This window comes from Citrus clementina, unplaced genomic scaffold (assembly GCF_000493195.1).
Source record: "Citrus clementina cultivar Clemenules unplaced genomic scaffold, Citrus_clementina_v1.0 scaffold_3, whole genome shotgun sequence".
Lineage (NCBI taxonomy): Eukaryota > Viridiplantae > Streptophyta > Magnoliopsida > Sapindales > Rutaceae > Citrus > Citrus x clementina.
Window position 1 is genome coordinate 34,662,795 of NW_006262339.1, and position 17,800 is coordinate 34,680,594.

A 17,800-nucleotide genomic window follows, 5' to 3' on the forward strand; every position below is an offset into this window, starting at 1 on the left:
TTTTTTGTTGATCTCTCAGCTCTCAATAATATAAATCGAAATTCATTTGAGACACCAAAGCTCGTTGTTTCGGAGATATCAGCATGCTTGGCTGCCTTTGCAGGCCAGTTTTGAGTTTGATATGATATGTGGTTTTTACTCTCCTGTTGCTGGGGTAAAATTGTCAAATTTAAAAGTTTACTCAAAATGACTTGCATACGTGATAAAGAGTGCCCTCCGGTGCGAGACGCAATGCACTGCATAAAATAGAATGGACCAAGATTTATCATAATATTTTGCTGCTACGTGTAACAAATAAAATAATAGCAATTAATGAGAAAGTAAATTTAAGAGAGAAAAATAATGAGTTTTTAATTCTCTTTTGTGTATTCGAATAAAGAGATAATAAGAATTGGATGATCTTTCACTTACAATATCTCATGGTTATTTATAGCGAAAATTTTCATTAGCTTTAATTTGTAAAATGAACGGTGACCGTATACTTATGAAATTTAAGCAATAAATAAGCTGTGGTCGTAAATCCACTGTTTCATAACAGTAGGGCATATTAAATTTAAGTTTTTAAATAGTTTATGCAAAATATGAGATTAAAAAATTAATTTGGATTAATTAAAATTGTAAGCAAAAAATAAGTTCTCTTTATTCTGTTACCTCAGTATGGGTTCGATTACTGACCGAATCATCTTTATTCTGTTTTTTTTTTCTTCAATTAATTTTCGATTGATTCATATTAAGGAAAAGAAAAAAAGTAAAATGGTGTTGTTCAATTAATTTAAAAAATTAAAAGTAAAATGTGGGGCCACCAAGTGTGCACCCCATGAATAAGCAGGACAAGCACGGCCAATGAAGGAAATCAAATCCTACACGCAAATCCACAATACTCTAATTTAACATCTAGCCGTACGGACAAAATCACGTTCGGTCTAAAGCACATCAAGCGGTTCAGAAACCTCCACGTGTCAATAAAGAAGGGAGAACTTTCATCTCATCACGATACTAGGCGGCCATTGGTCGTGTCATTTGCTGTTTCCTAATAATGGCAAGTGGGGATGGAAACTGTGTGCTCCGACATATAGTACAAGAGTCCACGTGGGAGCACGCTGTAGGAGGGGACCCCTAGAGAGGCGCACGTGTCAAGTGCTGCTTTGACCGCGGACTGCGGAATCTTTTTATGTACGGAATGTTTAAATTGATTACTGTTAGCACACTGTACGTGTAACTCGTGACAAAATACAAATACTTTTCACTTTTCAGGCTGTGGCCTCTTATTTGGTCTCCTTTTTCGTCTCTGTTTTACTTTTGTTTTTACTCAATTCTGTTTTGTGATTCGTTCTGACTGTTTTTTGAGCTCAAAAACAATTGGTTGATTGATGTTACGTGGATGAATCTCAATGGCACATTTACTTTTTTATATTGGAATCGGAATCAGAACCAGGGTATAATGGATGGTGCGAGCTCTTTCAGTTACGTTTAAAGTAATTTACGCCACACATAACAATAGTAATGGATCTTAGGGATGGCAAAAATTCTCATGAGGACGGGGCGAGCTCTCTGAGTTATGTTTAAAGTAATTTACGCCATACATAACAATAGTAACGGATCACAATAGTAACGGATCATAGGGATGGCAAAAATTCCCATGAGGACGGGGCGAGCTCTCTGAGTTACGTTTAAAGTAATTTACGCCTCACATAACAATAGTAACGAATCATAGGGATGGCAAAAATGCCCACGGAGATGGGTACTCTCGGGGACTTTTCCCATTCAGGGAGGGTATGAGGATAATTTCATACCCAATTTCTTATTCGGGGAAGGGACGAGTAATTTTTTTTACCCAATTTCTTATTCGGGGAGGGGGCGGAGATGAGGTGGAATCCCCATCCCTGCCCATTTCCCCATTTTAATTTTTAATTTAATTTTTATTTTTTAAAATTAGTAGTAAATAAATAATAAAATTTGAATTATAAAATTATAAGTATTGGTAAAAATAAAAAATATCAAAATATTTATATTATTAAACTTTTAGGCCTAATTAACTAATTAAAGTTCTAAATTTTTATTTAGGACATTAAAAAGACTGGACAGATTCTATTAGCCCAAAACTTTTGTTTTAATTTTAATATTCATTAAATATTTTAAACTTAAATCTATTTTTTATTTATTTTTAGATGTTATAATTGCCCACAGCAAATCATAATTTTAATATCTAATCTAATCTAATATTTGCTCTTGATTTGTTTCGACTTAACTATTGTGTTGTAAAGGAAATAGTCCACATTTATAAAGTGCCCACGCCACCATTGAAAAGTTAATTTTGAATCTAAATTTAATTTTATTTGTTACAATTTTTTGTATTAGACTATTAATTTATTCATGATAGTTTGTATCTCTTGCATGTTGTGTTACTTACTAATTTAATGTATGTGACTTTTGTAATGGATATTAATGTAAGATATATTTCGAACTTTACTTTTATTTAAATTTTTTATTTTAATATGATTAACTCAAAATCGAAAACAAAAAAATTGTATTAGTTATTCGGGGAGGGGATGGGGAGCCTCTTAAATAATTCTGACGGGGACGGGGAGGGGATGAGGACATACGCAAAATATCGAGGATGGATACGGGGAGATTGGTCCCCTCCCCTCCCCATGGTGGCAGATTATATCTCATTCTGATTACGATTCATACAACTAAAGTAAATAATTTATTTTTATTCTCATTCCCCATTCTGATTATAATCCATTCCTAAAGCACATCAAAGGAGAATCCAACACTGTGGCAGATTAAACGCACTATTAATGGTACACAATACATTACCACTCTTGAATATTTGATACACTAATTTTAGAATCTTAGGAAACCTCGTATCATAAGAGAATCTTAATTTCTTAATTAAGCAATGGGAGCAAATTTGAGATTGTGATGAATGATGAAATAAATTGTTTCTGTTGTTGAGGTATTATAAATTACTGACTAAAAAAAATTGCTCGATGTTGATAAATTATGTTGTTGCGATTGTTGTGAGTTTAAAAAACAGAGTATAATACATTTAGTAAATCTTATTGTAAAAGTGTTGTTTTATTATATAATTAGCAAAAATAAACATAAGTTTAAAATGGCTTTGATTTGTATATTAGGATTTATGGAAAAAATAAGATATAATATTAAAATATTAAAATTATAATAGGAATTAAAAAATGTATGATACCTTATTTAATAAACTACTTATAAAAAATAACCCCTACTTACTTTTAAAAGTTAATGCTTTTAGAATTTACTAAATATTATTTTTGTCAAAACTTATGAAATAACATTTCATAAGTATTCCCAAACGGGTTAAGTAGCTATTATTATATAGAACTTTAAACTTTGAGGGGGGAAACAATACACTTTCCATTGAAATATGATAAATTTAATCAAGAAACTATAATAGCTTAAAATGTTACTTCCCAGTTCCCATTATTAAAGCCCTATAACCTATTGAACCAAAATCTTTGTTTTACCAGCATTCTTAACGTGTTTCTAAAAATGCTTAAGTGCTCATTGAATATGATTCCGTTTTAGTCATTGAATGTGACACAACTTGATAATTATGTAATAAAATAAAGTTAAAGAAAATCATAGAATCCATTCATATGGAGACTTTATTAAGAAATATCTATCTTTACAATGCCAATATAATTAATAACTTTGAAATTTTTTATTAGAATGTATTAGATTGATAGAAGAGGTCTATGGTCCAAACTTATACATGTAGAGAAGATTTGGACATTTTAGTACTTTGAAAAAAAATAATAATAAAATAAATTTAACCTTGGTCATAAAAAGTTACGTTCAACAAAGATGATCAACAATACAACAAAAGTTGGGTGTGACATTGTCTAAAGGTGGAAAATCTCATGTTACAACATCACTTTATTGGATTTGAGTAAATGACAACTCTCATATATATTGATCTTTAAATGATGGAAAAAGTTCTCACTTTTCCCTGTTCTTACCTTGAAATGCATGAAGGAAACAAGATGTGCCATGGCCTGACTAGCATAAATTTTTAGATAATTTGGATAAACAATGTTGTAATTATTAGGAAACAATTCTAATTAAAATTTTTTTGTTAGTATAGCTTTTCTTAATTAATAGAGTTTATACAAGTATAGTTGACAACTCTTGGTTGTTTCGTTATGGATGGTAAAAGTGTTTTTTGAGTATTTTATCTTCAAATAAGCCATAAATGTGCTAATAAACCAGTTTTTTTTTCTTTTAAATGTCGCAAAACAACTAAATAAAGAAAATTTTGACCCTGCAGCCACCTCAAAGAAATCATTTAGTAAAACCTATTAGCATGAAACTAATTTATTAATATGCAAGGTTATAACTTAATAAAAATACAGTTACGAAAATTATTATTTTGACTTAATTTATTATCTTTAGTGCAAGAATATAGCAGTAAATTACACACTACATTAATAATTTAGTATTGGAGCAGGTCAAATCTAATATATCAAAAAGTTAAAACATGTGTCTATGTACTATTGTTAAGAATATGCAAAGTTATTCTCTTTAACAATTTTCTCTCATTGTTTAATTATACTATCTAGAGGTAAGTTCCATTAATCTAATATAACATATGTTATTACAATATATGAATAATTATTCCTATATAGAGGCAAATACCTTAAGATGAGATCTAAAAAAAATTACAATGTAAAGTTTATTTTCATTTATAACTGGCCCAAATTTATTTATTATAATTAAATAGAAATTTTTCTTATATAGAGTGTCACTATAGAGAGACTTTATTGTGACTGAATATCAAAACAAAGATCAAATAATTAAGGATATGGCTATTTGAACTCACCAACGGCCTCTCTACACTCATTTGAAAGATAAATTTATTGCTAAAAATTAAAAATTTACTGATTTCAAAATTATGCTTCACTAATCTCTTTCTCTCTATCTTATAATTGCATATTCTCTTTTTACTCTCACATACTGCAAACTAAATATGCAATTTCACTTTCTTTTGAATTTTTTTGCTTTTCTTAGTAGATCATTATCGCTATTTCATGCTTTTTCTATATAAGATTTTTTTTTTATGATATTCATTAACTTTTGTGTTTAATAAAAATTAATTTATTGATATTTATTAACTTTCATGGCTGATAAAAATTTATTGATATTTAATTTTAATAGTAGGTTTTATTCTTCTTAGTTTGTGATATCAATTATTTGCAATTAAAAAATATATATTTGAATGAATTGATGAGAATTTATAAAATTGAGATGAGAAAGAGAAGAAATGGTTAATTAAGTAATTTTTAAAAAATTATTTAGATAATAAATTTTTTAATTATAAAGATGGTGTAGAGAGGAAATTGATGTGTTCAAATATTTCTACCCACTAATTAAATATTAATTGATAAAGTTGAATTGAACTCACTAGGTAATTAATAAACTTGAATTTTAGAATGAACTCATGATATATATGATCCTTTGGCAGACTATATAAGCATTTATAAGATTTGTGGCGCATTAAAATTTCGCACAATAACTTGCTGGACGCTAATCAAATCTTTAAATTTCGATTTCTGGAACAATATCTTTTCATTATTGTTACAAATATAATTCAAAATTTTTGTCAAATCACTTTATGCATTCAAAAGAATAACAATTAAGCTTATTATTGGGAATGCATGCATATACATCCAGTTATTGATTTCACCGCTTAATATTTTTCACAAAAGTCATTATCTTCTAAATCTCATTATATCTTAATTTGGAGGTTGAAATATCACATCAATTTTCTCAACCACCAACCATATATATATATTTGGTCTAATTATTCCACTACTCTCAGAGAGCTTGCCTCACTCAAATTAATTTTTTGAGTAAATAACGAGATTTCCTCGAATCGTCAACTATTTTCTCTTAAGTCAAGTGACATGATGGTGGAAGTTACCGAGAGAAAACTAAGAGTAATTTACTTTTTTTATTATTGATATATTTGGATTTTTTTTTAAATTAAAAAATATAATTGGATGGTATAAGAAATTTTATTGCTAAACACCAAATCCTCAACCCTTATTATTTACTCAAACTTAGGTGATCATAGATGCAAAGCTCCTTCACAACTTAAGCGACCGCAAGTTGAAAGCACATTCACGATTAATTGAGCTGCACCTTTAGAACACAAATGACTTGGATTCTTAATTTTTCCTTCAACTAATAAGATCTATGACTTTTAATATCTGTAGTCAATTGATTAATACACAAGAGAATAAAGACTTAAGAAGCTTCTACCAGATAAAATCTGCAGATTAATTAGATTCCAATAAGTTTCACAGAAGATATTTAATAATGAAAATGTGCATTTTCAGAAGAATTTCATACAAAGGTTTTAAGAAGGCAATATTGAATCTTTCAATATCTCAACATAATATAATTCGTAATTATTGACATAATTATCAGATACATATCATTTATATCATGGCCTTTGCATCTATTTTAAGCTTCTCTTCAAGGACAAAAAGTCATTCTGCATTATCATATCACAACTATCATATCAAAGCAAATTTGTTGGGCTAATAATCTATCAGATCTTTTCAAATCCATTCAAATATAAAATTCCTATAATGTCATGATATTCACCTTCAAAATCTAGAACGTGTGAGTAATTTGCATTTTAGTACATTTAATCTATTTGGATGCATGAAAAATACTAAAAAAAGAGTTTAAATGGAATGTGAATTTTTCTAATGCTCATATGTACTAAATTTTGAGAGAGTCTTGGGTGTTCCTAGATTATTAGTCTTTATCCATTTATTACTTCTCATGTATGAATTTGATTAGGATTGATTGAAACATATACATGAGGTAATGAGTGAAAATAAAAAAGGAATAATACTACTGGTAAGGTCAACCCACAAACTAAGCAATCCCAAAGTGTACACCATATATACTAATGCTTTACTAAATTAATGCTTCAAAGATTAGGCAGCTGCCAATTTTATTAAAAGAAGAAGAAGAAGAGGAAGAAGAAGAAGAAACAAATAACCTTCTTGTCATAATTATCTAGCACTGAATCAGTTCAGCACCAATAAACAAGTCAAATAACTATAAAGTTTAACAAAAATATCTGAAAGAAATACACTAACCTTATAAAAGCTCATTCAGCTTCAATCTAGTTGCATGAACTAACAGTTCTACTTCAAATCAATCCTTTGTCTCAAGTGCATTAGAATAACGATAAAGGCAAAACAAGCAATGCAGAGCATGCATTTTTATACATATCAGCAGCTTCTACACCACACACACACACATCACCTACTTTAGAGTTGTATAATTTCCCAAGTCTTCAATTCTCTCTGAAATCTTTTGAATATTATAATAATGAATCTTTCAAAGGTGACATTACATTATCAGATACACCTAAAACGACAATAATCCAACTTCACAAACAAAAATTTAAAACTATTATCGATAATCATGTTATAAAGTTTGTCGCCCAAGTGGATTAGGAAATAGCCACTCCATCTCTCCCTCTCTCTCTATAATACTCCCATTAATCAATTTCTTAATTATTAATTACTATACAACATGTGTGTTATTTATAGCTGGCATCAATATTAAAAAAAAATGAATCTAGGCTTTGTCTTTTTGCCTAATAATAGATCTACTAAGATTATCTTTATTTGGTACCAAAACCGACTTCTTCTTTCATAGGCTCGTGACATTGTCATTCATTATTAATAATTTTAATTTGACAAATTCTAAACAAATTAATGTTTAATCAAAAGGGTAATGCTCTTTCCAAGAGAGAGAGAAAGAAATAGTGGTAGCAGTGGAGGAGAAAGATGATAGTGTTGTAGGTTACATCTTCATCAAACATTCACTATGTCTGCTACTTAATAGCAATATATAATAACTTTGATTCAAATAAAAGTAGAATGTTTAATTATATATAAACAAACTTGTCCCAGTCATAATTGAGCCTTTAGGTCTGTGGTTTTGATAGTGGAAGACATATCTCCATGCATATCTTTCTTGTAAAGTTCTAATTATTATTATTCAATTTCTTTCTCTCCAAATTTAGTATATAGTAAAAAGAAAAAAAGGTAAATTACTTGCACATAATAGAAGGAGATCAAGAGACAGATTATATTTTTACAAAATACACCAAGTCCATAATATTAATCGATGATATGATCACAAGTATCACTTGCTTCTGCCACAAATCTACCACAATCACCCACTAAAATATTTGCCCTTTTATCCTTAAAAAAAGAGCCCATTTTAAGGTACCCAAATGCTCAAAACACCATAATACATACATACATACATACATACATACCAAATCAAAATTACATCACTTATTTATTATCAATTATTTATCATATTCTTAATTTTATTTTCACTCATTTGCAGCAGATTGATGATCAGATGGTGGTGGTGGTGGTGGTGTAACATTATTATTATCATTAAGAGTTACCTTTTGCTGCTGCTGCTGCTGCTGCTGCTTAGGCCTTTTCCTCTTCTTGTCGTAACTAACACCTCTTGCTTTGGCTTGAAAATCACGAACCTCCCTCAAGAAAATCCTCACAGCTCTTGCACCAAAAGGGTTTGCTTCGGGTCTGCCCCCGTGCTCCTCGTAGGCTGCCCGGAGTCTTCCAATGAGAGCATCGAGGCTTCCCCAGGCTTGCCGGAGCGGGCAGGGGCAGGGTGCCGGAGGATTAGGCAACCCAAAGAAAGGACAATTTTGGTTATGCACCTTGGTCTTGCCAAATTGGTCCAAGTACCGGAGGAATTCAAGAACGTGAGCTCCACTGCACATGGGGAGACTCAGCGGTGGCCTGTGGTTCCTAAGGTACTGGCAGAATGTGTTCCAGTCTCTCCGCTTCTGGCTCTCATACCGGCTCGGCGTCGTTGCGGAAGGAGATGATGAAGATGCTCTTGCTGTTGGGGTTGTGGGAACCGTAGGGCTTGATGATGGGAAGCCACTAGTATTTGGTGGTGGAGAGACTAAGTCCATCAAGATATTTTAGGGTTGCTTGCTCTGATAATATATTTACTTGATCTTGATCTTGTTTTAGGGTTCAAGTGTGAGGAAACCCTAGAGAGAGTGAGAGTGAGGAGAAATTTTGAAGCTTATTACTTGATGAGATGAGGCTTCTGTTAATGTGTACTATTCAAGGAGAAAAATACCCAAAAGATGAGTGAAGGCCAAGCTAAGCTAGAGATTATGCATGAAGGGGAAGATCATGTAGTGAAATTTGAAAAAAGATAGAAAGTGGTCCTTACATAGTTGAGAAGAGAGAGTGAAGATCAATCAGCAAAAGACTGCAGTTAAATTGAAGAGATCTACGAGATATTCAAGACTACCCTTTAAAGACTTTCTGTTTTTCTAAACATAAAGGGCAACCAATCCACTTACTCACTCAGGTAAAATTAAGGAGAGCAAGAGCAAGAGAAAGAGAAAGAGAAAGAGGAAGAGGAACAAATATTAATTAGCCCAATGGGTAAACAGCGAGTTTTTCATTTTCAATTTATCAGTCTGTGATGAAAGAAAGAAAAAGTGGGGTGCCCTCTCTCTCCCTCTCTCTTATCAGCTCACTCAGTGAGCAGTCAGGAGGGTAATAAGTAAAGTTGATGACAGGAGACTGTTTGCTAAAAATGTATGTAAGGACAAGTCTAGCACTAGCAGTGACTGTGAATAAAGCAAAGTAAAAGTTGATTGATGCTGACTACCCCAACTGGCTGTACATAAATTTATATGCTGTGACACTTCAAGCTACTACTCAATAATCGACATGTATGTATTTGTAAAATTATTAAAGCGCACGATTGTTTTGCTAAAAATTTATAAGTATAGAGACTGATAGCTACTTTTTAGAAACTCTTCGTGTGAGGAACCTTCACAGCAGTTACCCATGCCCATCTCCTCTTTTCATCTCTTTCTATGTTGACGTTTTATCTTTCTTTTTCTTTTTTTTATAGATAAATTATATTCATTATTAATTATTAAAAAAAAGTTATATTTACTATTAGGTATTTTATATATGAGTAATGATACAGCCACAAACTCTTGTACAAACTTATTTTGTACAAACTGATGTGACATTAATTCATTGGTTGAATGAAAATATAAATTAATAAAAACAAATCATGTGGGCCAAGTGATATTAATTCAACCAATCTTATCATGCCACATCAGTTTGTACAAAATAAGTTTGTACAAGAGTTTGTGACTGTATCATTACTCTTTATATATTTACCATTAGGTTGTGACCAGTGGCGGACCTGCACGTGGGCTAGACCGGGCTGTAGCCCGGTCTAGTTTAGAAAAAAATCATTTACACCCCTTATTTTTTTAATAATTTAATAAAACAATAGAGTTTTCATTTTATATTTAAATATGTCCCTAACTCAATTACCCATATGTTTTCATTAATTTTATATAATAATAGAATTTTTATTTTATTTATAAATGTGTCCCTCAGTCAATTATATTATTTTCAATTGAAATTAGTGACTTATTTTATAAAATGATTAAATTATATATTTATTGAATAGATTGAAAACATTAGGGTGTTAAAAATTTATTACTGCTTTAATTTATTTTAAAAAGCTTCTAATTAAAAAATATATATGTCAATGTAATATAACATCATCACTAGACTTAAAAGTACTTACAGAAATAACATATAGTAACAATTATCAATATTTTCATAAAATTTTAATGTGAATTTTCAGATTTTATTTATTAGTTATATTAACTAAGAGGACAAGTTAGAAAATAAAATTTGAGTATTTTAAGAGCTTTTAATAGAAGAATTATCAACTTCTAATTCTTTAAAGAGAGATAGAGCATCCGACAAAGAAACAACTGCACCCAAATATCTTTTCGCTGAATTGAGTTTAGTTTATTATTGAAACTTTTGATTAAAAATACTTATATAATTTGAAAGGATAAATAAATTTTAATTATTTAATTTATTAAGTCGGGTAATTTAGTACTTCACTTCATGCATAAAAGTTTTACTTGCAATTTTTAATTGATTGTAATTACATGTATTGATCTATGTTAATTTAAATTTCTTAATTGATTTTTTAATCCTTATATAATTACAAGTTATTATAGGTTGCAATGTCAAATTCTATAATTAAAAAATAATTTCATATTTGAGTTGTTTTTTATTTTCTACTCTTTTTTATAATTATTTTTGTTTATAGTACATATTTAGAGAGATAAAGTTATTGGTATTCCTCCTTATTTAATATACTTATTTCTACTTATAAATTTTTATGTTCGCTTCAAAATATAAATTTTAAAATTTAGCCCGGGGTAATATTAAATTCTGGATCCGCCCCTGGTTGTGACTATGGTAACTAAAAAATATTGTACTCCAAAACGATATGATGGTGTCTAGGCTATAAAGCGAAAGGATTAAGGATGACAATGGTACCTGTAAACTTTCAAACTCGCACAAACCCGCTTGTTGCGGGTAATTTTATGGATTATAGGCGGGTTTGATATCATTTAAATATCCAATAGCTACCCACATAGATATCTGTCAAACCTGTAATTTTTTTAAAAATATTTTAAATGTAATTTTAATTGAAAAAAATAATTAAATCTAAAAACATATAAATTAAATAAATGTAAATGGAATAATATTTCACCAAATATTTCACGCTATTCTTTATCTGACCTTAATTTATTTTTTCCAATTTTCTTGAATAAATTTATTGTAAGAGTTGTTGCCTTCTTGGAGCTATTGTATCCCAAATTAGTTGAAAATAATATATATATAAGTTTGAGGCAACCCTTAACTCTTATATTTACCTACAAGTAGGCCCATCCATGCACGAGTCGGTTTACACTATTTTTCCATGTGACGTGGGCTAGGCAAAACAACCAACCTACACGTGACGGGATGTTAAAGATATTATCTAGTTAATAATATAAGTTTCAGGCAGCCCTCAACTCTTGAGCTAGCCTTGTAAGAAACAAAAAGATCAAGCTGCATATGATGTGGGGTGTTGAAGATGGTTAAGAATCTTTTTTTGAACATTTAAAGATCTTGTACCATGTGTGTTTTAACGATAGTGTGTGGGTATGTAGGAATTAACTTCATAGTTTTATTTATTAATCAACAATAATCATCACTTGAATTTTCATTCATGAAAAATTTAAATCATAGGAGAATTATGATCTATTGACAATATTATCCTACATTGGTTGTGAATAGTTATTCACAATATAAGTTTGAGATAATCCTTAATTCTTAAACTAACTTTTAATATGGGTTAAGCTATAGGCTTGTATAGTAGTGAATTTTACACATAGTTACCTTCATCTCACCAATCGATTAAATTCTTATGTCAAGATTAGCACAATTTTTTTTTTTAAAAAAGGATTAAGATTAGCTAACTAAAAATAACTTAAATTGGTATATTTATTTTCTCTAACAAAACTGCCCATTCCAGCTCGATTAAATTCTTATGTTAAAGTTAGATTTTTTTTTTCAAATTGAAAGGAATAAGATGAGCTTACTAGAATGGTGCATTTATCAATCAATAAGCAGAATCAGAATAAACTAGAATCGAAAATGAGAAATGAAAATTAGAATAAGATCTTTACTTGAGCTGCATTAATTGGAATCATAATAAGCTATATTACCATTGGTGTGTTTACTTTATCTTAGAATCAAAATGAATTATTTTAAGTTACTAAAAAGCCCTTAGTTAATAATTATCATTATTTTTTTATAATAATTGTAATTATTATTATTAAAAAAATTATAGTTAACAATAATTAAAGTAAAAAAAAATGTCATAACTATATAAATTAATAATAGTAGTAGTAGTAGTAATAGTAATAATAATAATTATCACCACCACAACCATCACCTTTACCACCATTGCCCCCAGCACTAGCAATCGATAGCAGCAGCAACGAGAGCATTGGTAGCAAATGATAACAACAACAACCGGTGAGTGCAGAACGATGATATCAGCAAGGAGTAGCAATATTGATCGATTCTATGCACATTTTTTTTCTTTTAATTTTTCAAATATATAAAGATTGACAAAATTGGAATTTTGAAAATTGTGTGGGGGTAGTATGATCAATTTTAGGAATGAGATTCCTATTCTCACTTCCCCCGTAAGAATGGAAACTTTCTTAAATATTTTCAATTTGACTGGCCCCACCACTTTGATTCTGATTACACCTCTCATATAAACAAGTAAACATAATATTTATTCTCATTTCGTTATTTTCATTCCAATTGCTAGTTAATAAATACACTACAAAGGTACATATATTGTCTCTTAGTAAAAAGTCCTAGCTAAGCTAAGAATTACAACAAGAAATTCAATATATATATATATATACCGCCACTTTGATTCCGATTCCACCCCTCATTTAAGTAAGTAAACACATCATTTATTTTTATTTCCTGATTATCATTGCAATTGCTAGTTAACACTATAAAGGTACATATATTGTCTCTTAATAAAAAGTCCCGGCCAAATTGAGAATTATAACAAGAAATTCAATAATAATTACAACGATATTAAAGTTTAGGACAAATTCATGGTGTTGTAAATCAATTTACATGCTATAAAAATTGATTTACAATGTCATAAATCCGTCCTGAACTTTAATTTTGGATTGAAAAAATTTCCTCAACAATAAAAAAGATCAAGTATGTAAGCAAGAATAGATCAACAAGAATACATACTATTTCTGAATAAGACTATAGATTTTTTTTCTTAGTAGCGCAAGAAGCTAAATCTAATAAAAACTTACTCAAAGATCTAAAGTGAAAGTTGTGGTCTGATAAACGCAAGGTACTTGGCGTCACCGGGCTCTACTCATGGCGGTGACACAAGGTGGAAAAAAAGGGCCAATAAATAACGAGGGAGATGGCTAAGGTACAAATACGGTACCTAACGGCTGCACCTTAGCCACCTTCACAAAGTAGGGGTGTTCATGGATCGAATTTTATGAATTAGATATCAATCCATATCCGATCTATGATTTTGCGGACTATAATTTTTCAATTCAATCCAATCCACGGATTGAATAATTCAATCCAAATCCAATCCATACATTTGCGGATTGGATGCGGATTTAACTCAATCCATATCCAATCCATACGTTTGCAGATCAGATACGAATTTAACTCAATCCATATCCAGTCCATATGTCTGCGGATCAGATGCGGATTTAACTTAATTCATATCTAATCCACCATTTTGCGCATTAGTTCCGAATTAAAAATTTTTTGTTCTCTCCAATCCATGAACTAGGGTTGGCAATGGAACAAGATGCGATGAGATTTACTAATCTCAGTCCCGTCTCGTATATGTAAGTGAGATGAAAAAACGTCTCACTCCCGTCCCTATATTTTTTTTGGGATAAAAATATGTCCCGATCCCATCCCAAAGAGATGGGATCCTGCGGGATCCCATCCCAATTGAAAATATTCTCATTCTTAGTAGGCAATGAGATGGATGAGACGTAATTTATCAATCTCACTCCTATCTTGTGTATGCAAGTGGGATAAAAAAAAAGTTCCAGTCCCGTTCCTAAATTTTTTTATGGGACAAAAATATGTCTCAATCCCGTCCCAAATTCCCATCCCTATCATGAACTAATGAAATAAAAAATCTAATATAAAAATAAATTTACTACTGATTAAATTAAAAATTGAATAAAATTTAAATAAATTAATTGTTTAAATAAAGATAAAATAATACATTCATAGTTTTTTAAAAATAACATATTGATATTAATTGTTCAAATAAACTACAATAATACATTCAAAAAATATAACACACTAAGATTAATTGTTCAAATAAAGTAACGATAATACATTAATATAACATTGAAATTAATTGTTCAAATAAAGTCACAATTAATTGAAATGGCGAAGTTTCTGAAACCAAACACAGTCTGATCCTTCATCAGGGCTATTGCGCCTGTCGAAAAGTGGTGATTACGGAGCCATCAACGATGAGAACCAGGAGAAGCCATACGGGTGGCGATCTTGAAGGTTGTGATAGTGCAATTGTTCGGCTGCAACCTGTGATTGTGAGTGGTTCGATGGACTCGGGGAAGAAGATGGCTTGCTCTAGCCAGAATCACGCGGCCGACGTCCTTCAAATCGGTGTTGAGAGTGTATCAAACCAATATTGGGTGTTGCTAGTGTGTGTGACGGCGGTGAAGTTTAGGGTTTTTTGTTTGCAAATTGTTGGTGACTTGCATTATGTTACTTTGCTTTTGGGTGGCTTTGCAAATTGTTGGTAACTTAGCGTTATGTTAGGTTGCTTTTGCTAGTGCGTGTGACTTTGCTTTTATTTTGTTTTACAATTTTTACAAGTTATATTTATATATTTGTATATTTGATTATTTAATTATTTTTTATTTTTTTATTATTATTAGGTAATTGCTAAGATATGTTATAGTGCTTGTGTAATTATGTAATGTCACATTTATAATTTTTTTTAACTAAATAAATAAATAATTTTTTTTACGAATTCACGGATTTTTGTGGATTTACAGAAGTAAATCCATATCTAATCAATTGACTGCGGATTTTTAAATTTACAATCCATATCCAATCCATCAATCAAAGGATCAAATTTATACGGATTAAATTTTTACAGATCAGATGGATTGAGCGGATCGGATTGGATTCGGAACACCCCTATCACAAAGGGTGCATTTGGTAAGTAATTTCTCTCTCCTGTACGTGTGTGTCTTTCCACCATTGGGTGTGTACGTAACAGATAATGTACCCAATAACAAGACCTGTAAAATAACAGAATCTTTGTAGAATTGTAGCAATGTAGCAAGCCTATCTCCCCCCCTCCGGCCTCCCCCCCCAAAAAAAAAAAATAAAACATTGAACAAGATCTGCTAGCTGTTGTCGAGATTTTGATTGATTAATGGAACCACTAATTGAAACTACTCTTGCTGGAAGGGCATGTCTACCTCACTAAGATCCTATATGAACCATAGATTTGTAGTTGTATCATGTCTAGATCTAAATGGTGAAAGTTACGGTTTAAACTGAAATAACTCCGATTTTTATTCAAAATTTAAATTGAAATAATTCCGATTTTTATTCAAAATTAAAAATTAGAAGAAAAATCTCTCACAAACAATCCTAACAAAATAGGAACTAAACCCACAAAAAAAGGTACAACGCCTAGAAATAACCCTAAAATTAAGAAAAAAATTTTACTAAGAGAGAAATGAATAATAATCTTGTTATTAGCATAAAAATCAAATAATTGATGGTTTTTCTCGTCTTCCATAAAAAGGATAGGTGGAAGAAGAAAATTTCTCAAGTGGGAGCAACGGGAGAAACAATATCGATTTATCCAATATGAGTATTTGTGACTCAAAACATTGTGAAGGATGTATAGAAAATTAGACAAAAATAATAATAATAATAATAATAATAATAATTATTAATCCATGAGTAAAGTTTGGACTTCTCGCATTATACTACAAAGATTTTAATAATTGTACTAACTCTACCCACAATTAATTGTTTACTCCAAACCTCCATTAACATACACCAGATTGAATATATGACTATACATCGTATGAAGGGTTAACAATTTATCATGTAAGGTCATCGTGTGTCAAAAAACAATGTTAATATTAGACAAAATAATACAATTAACAGAAAAAAGAAACCTTGTCAAACCGGAAATGCTTCTTTCAATGGAATTTTTTTTTTTCTTTTAAGCCACTTAATTCCGTAGAAATATAAAGAATTTTTTCTTCCATTACGTATTATTATTATACTACTTCAAGGAGTCTGGAATGGCTTCTAGTGATGCCTAATTCGAAGAAATGATTTGCTGAAATAATGAATGAGACCACTGACATTGACACATCGTAGAACGCTCGGTATGTGAGATTTTCTTTCTTTTTTCCCTTTTATATTAAAAATAAGATCTTTTTATATATTTTATCAAAATTTTATAAATTAATTTTTGATAAAGAAGCACTAATTTATATAATAAAATAATAATAATAATAATAATAGAATCACAACCGCCTTATATAAACAGTTAATCTAAGAAGAAAAAAAAAATTTATTCCTAGTTTTAGTTATAAAGAGAGAATATCTTGTTGGCCATTATTAATTGTCATAACGTAATGATTGAAAAAGACAAATACATGCTTCCACTTAAATTAAAGCAAGCACCTTTCCTCCATTTGAAGTTTTGAACTCTGAAAGCTACAAATACCATACAATCAAATTCCTCCAACATATCTATTTGGGACAAATAATAAAAATGGGAGTGGCACAAATCATGGTGTTATACATTCACATTGAAAAGTTCTTTAATTAATTCCACTACCCCTAATTATCATCAGTTTTTTTTTTTATTAATAAAAGTAAAATTTTAAATTCCTGAAATTGTCCATATTCTCTGAAAATTTCAAGCAATTGATTGCATTTTGAAGCAAATTTCCCTAGAATTTTCTTGAAATAAAGTTACAAAAGCATTGGTTCTTCTACACCCAAATTTTATTTTATCCTTAAAATAAATCAAATTTAGTCCCCCAGTTTTGGAAAGTTTCTATAAATGGATGCAGGGCCGGGCTTGGGAAAACTGAAGCCTCAGGCTAACAAATATAAATTATATTTTTTTATAATTACAATTAAATGAACTATATACCTCCAAATAAACAAAATAAATTTGTGAATTTTTCAATTTCTATTTATTTTCTCGCTCCTAATATTGTTATACAGTCTATTACGTA

General features: G+C 30.2%; 1 protein-coding gene across 1 annotated transcript; it reads right to left on the reverse strand.

Moving 5' to 3' along the window:
• Positions 1-8,413: 8,413 nt before the first annotated feature.
• LOC18048423 (protein LIGHT-DEPENDENT SHORT HYPOCOTYLS 1) lies at positions 8,414-9,586 on the reverse strand. Its single transcript, XM_006442612.2, has one exon. It carries the CDS (start codon positions 9,029-9,031, stop codon positions 8,414-8,416), a length of 618 nt encoding a protein of 205 aa, XP_006442675.1. The 5' UTR covers positions 9,032-9,586.
• Positions 9,587-17,800: the final 8,214 nt, after the last annotated feature.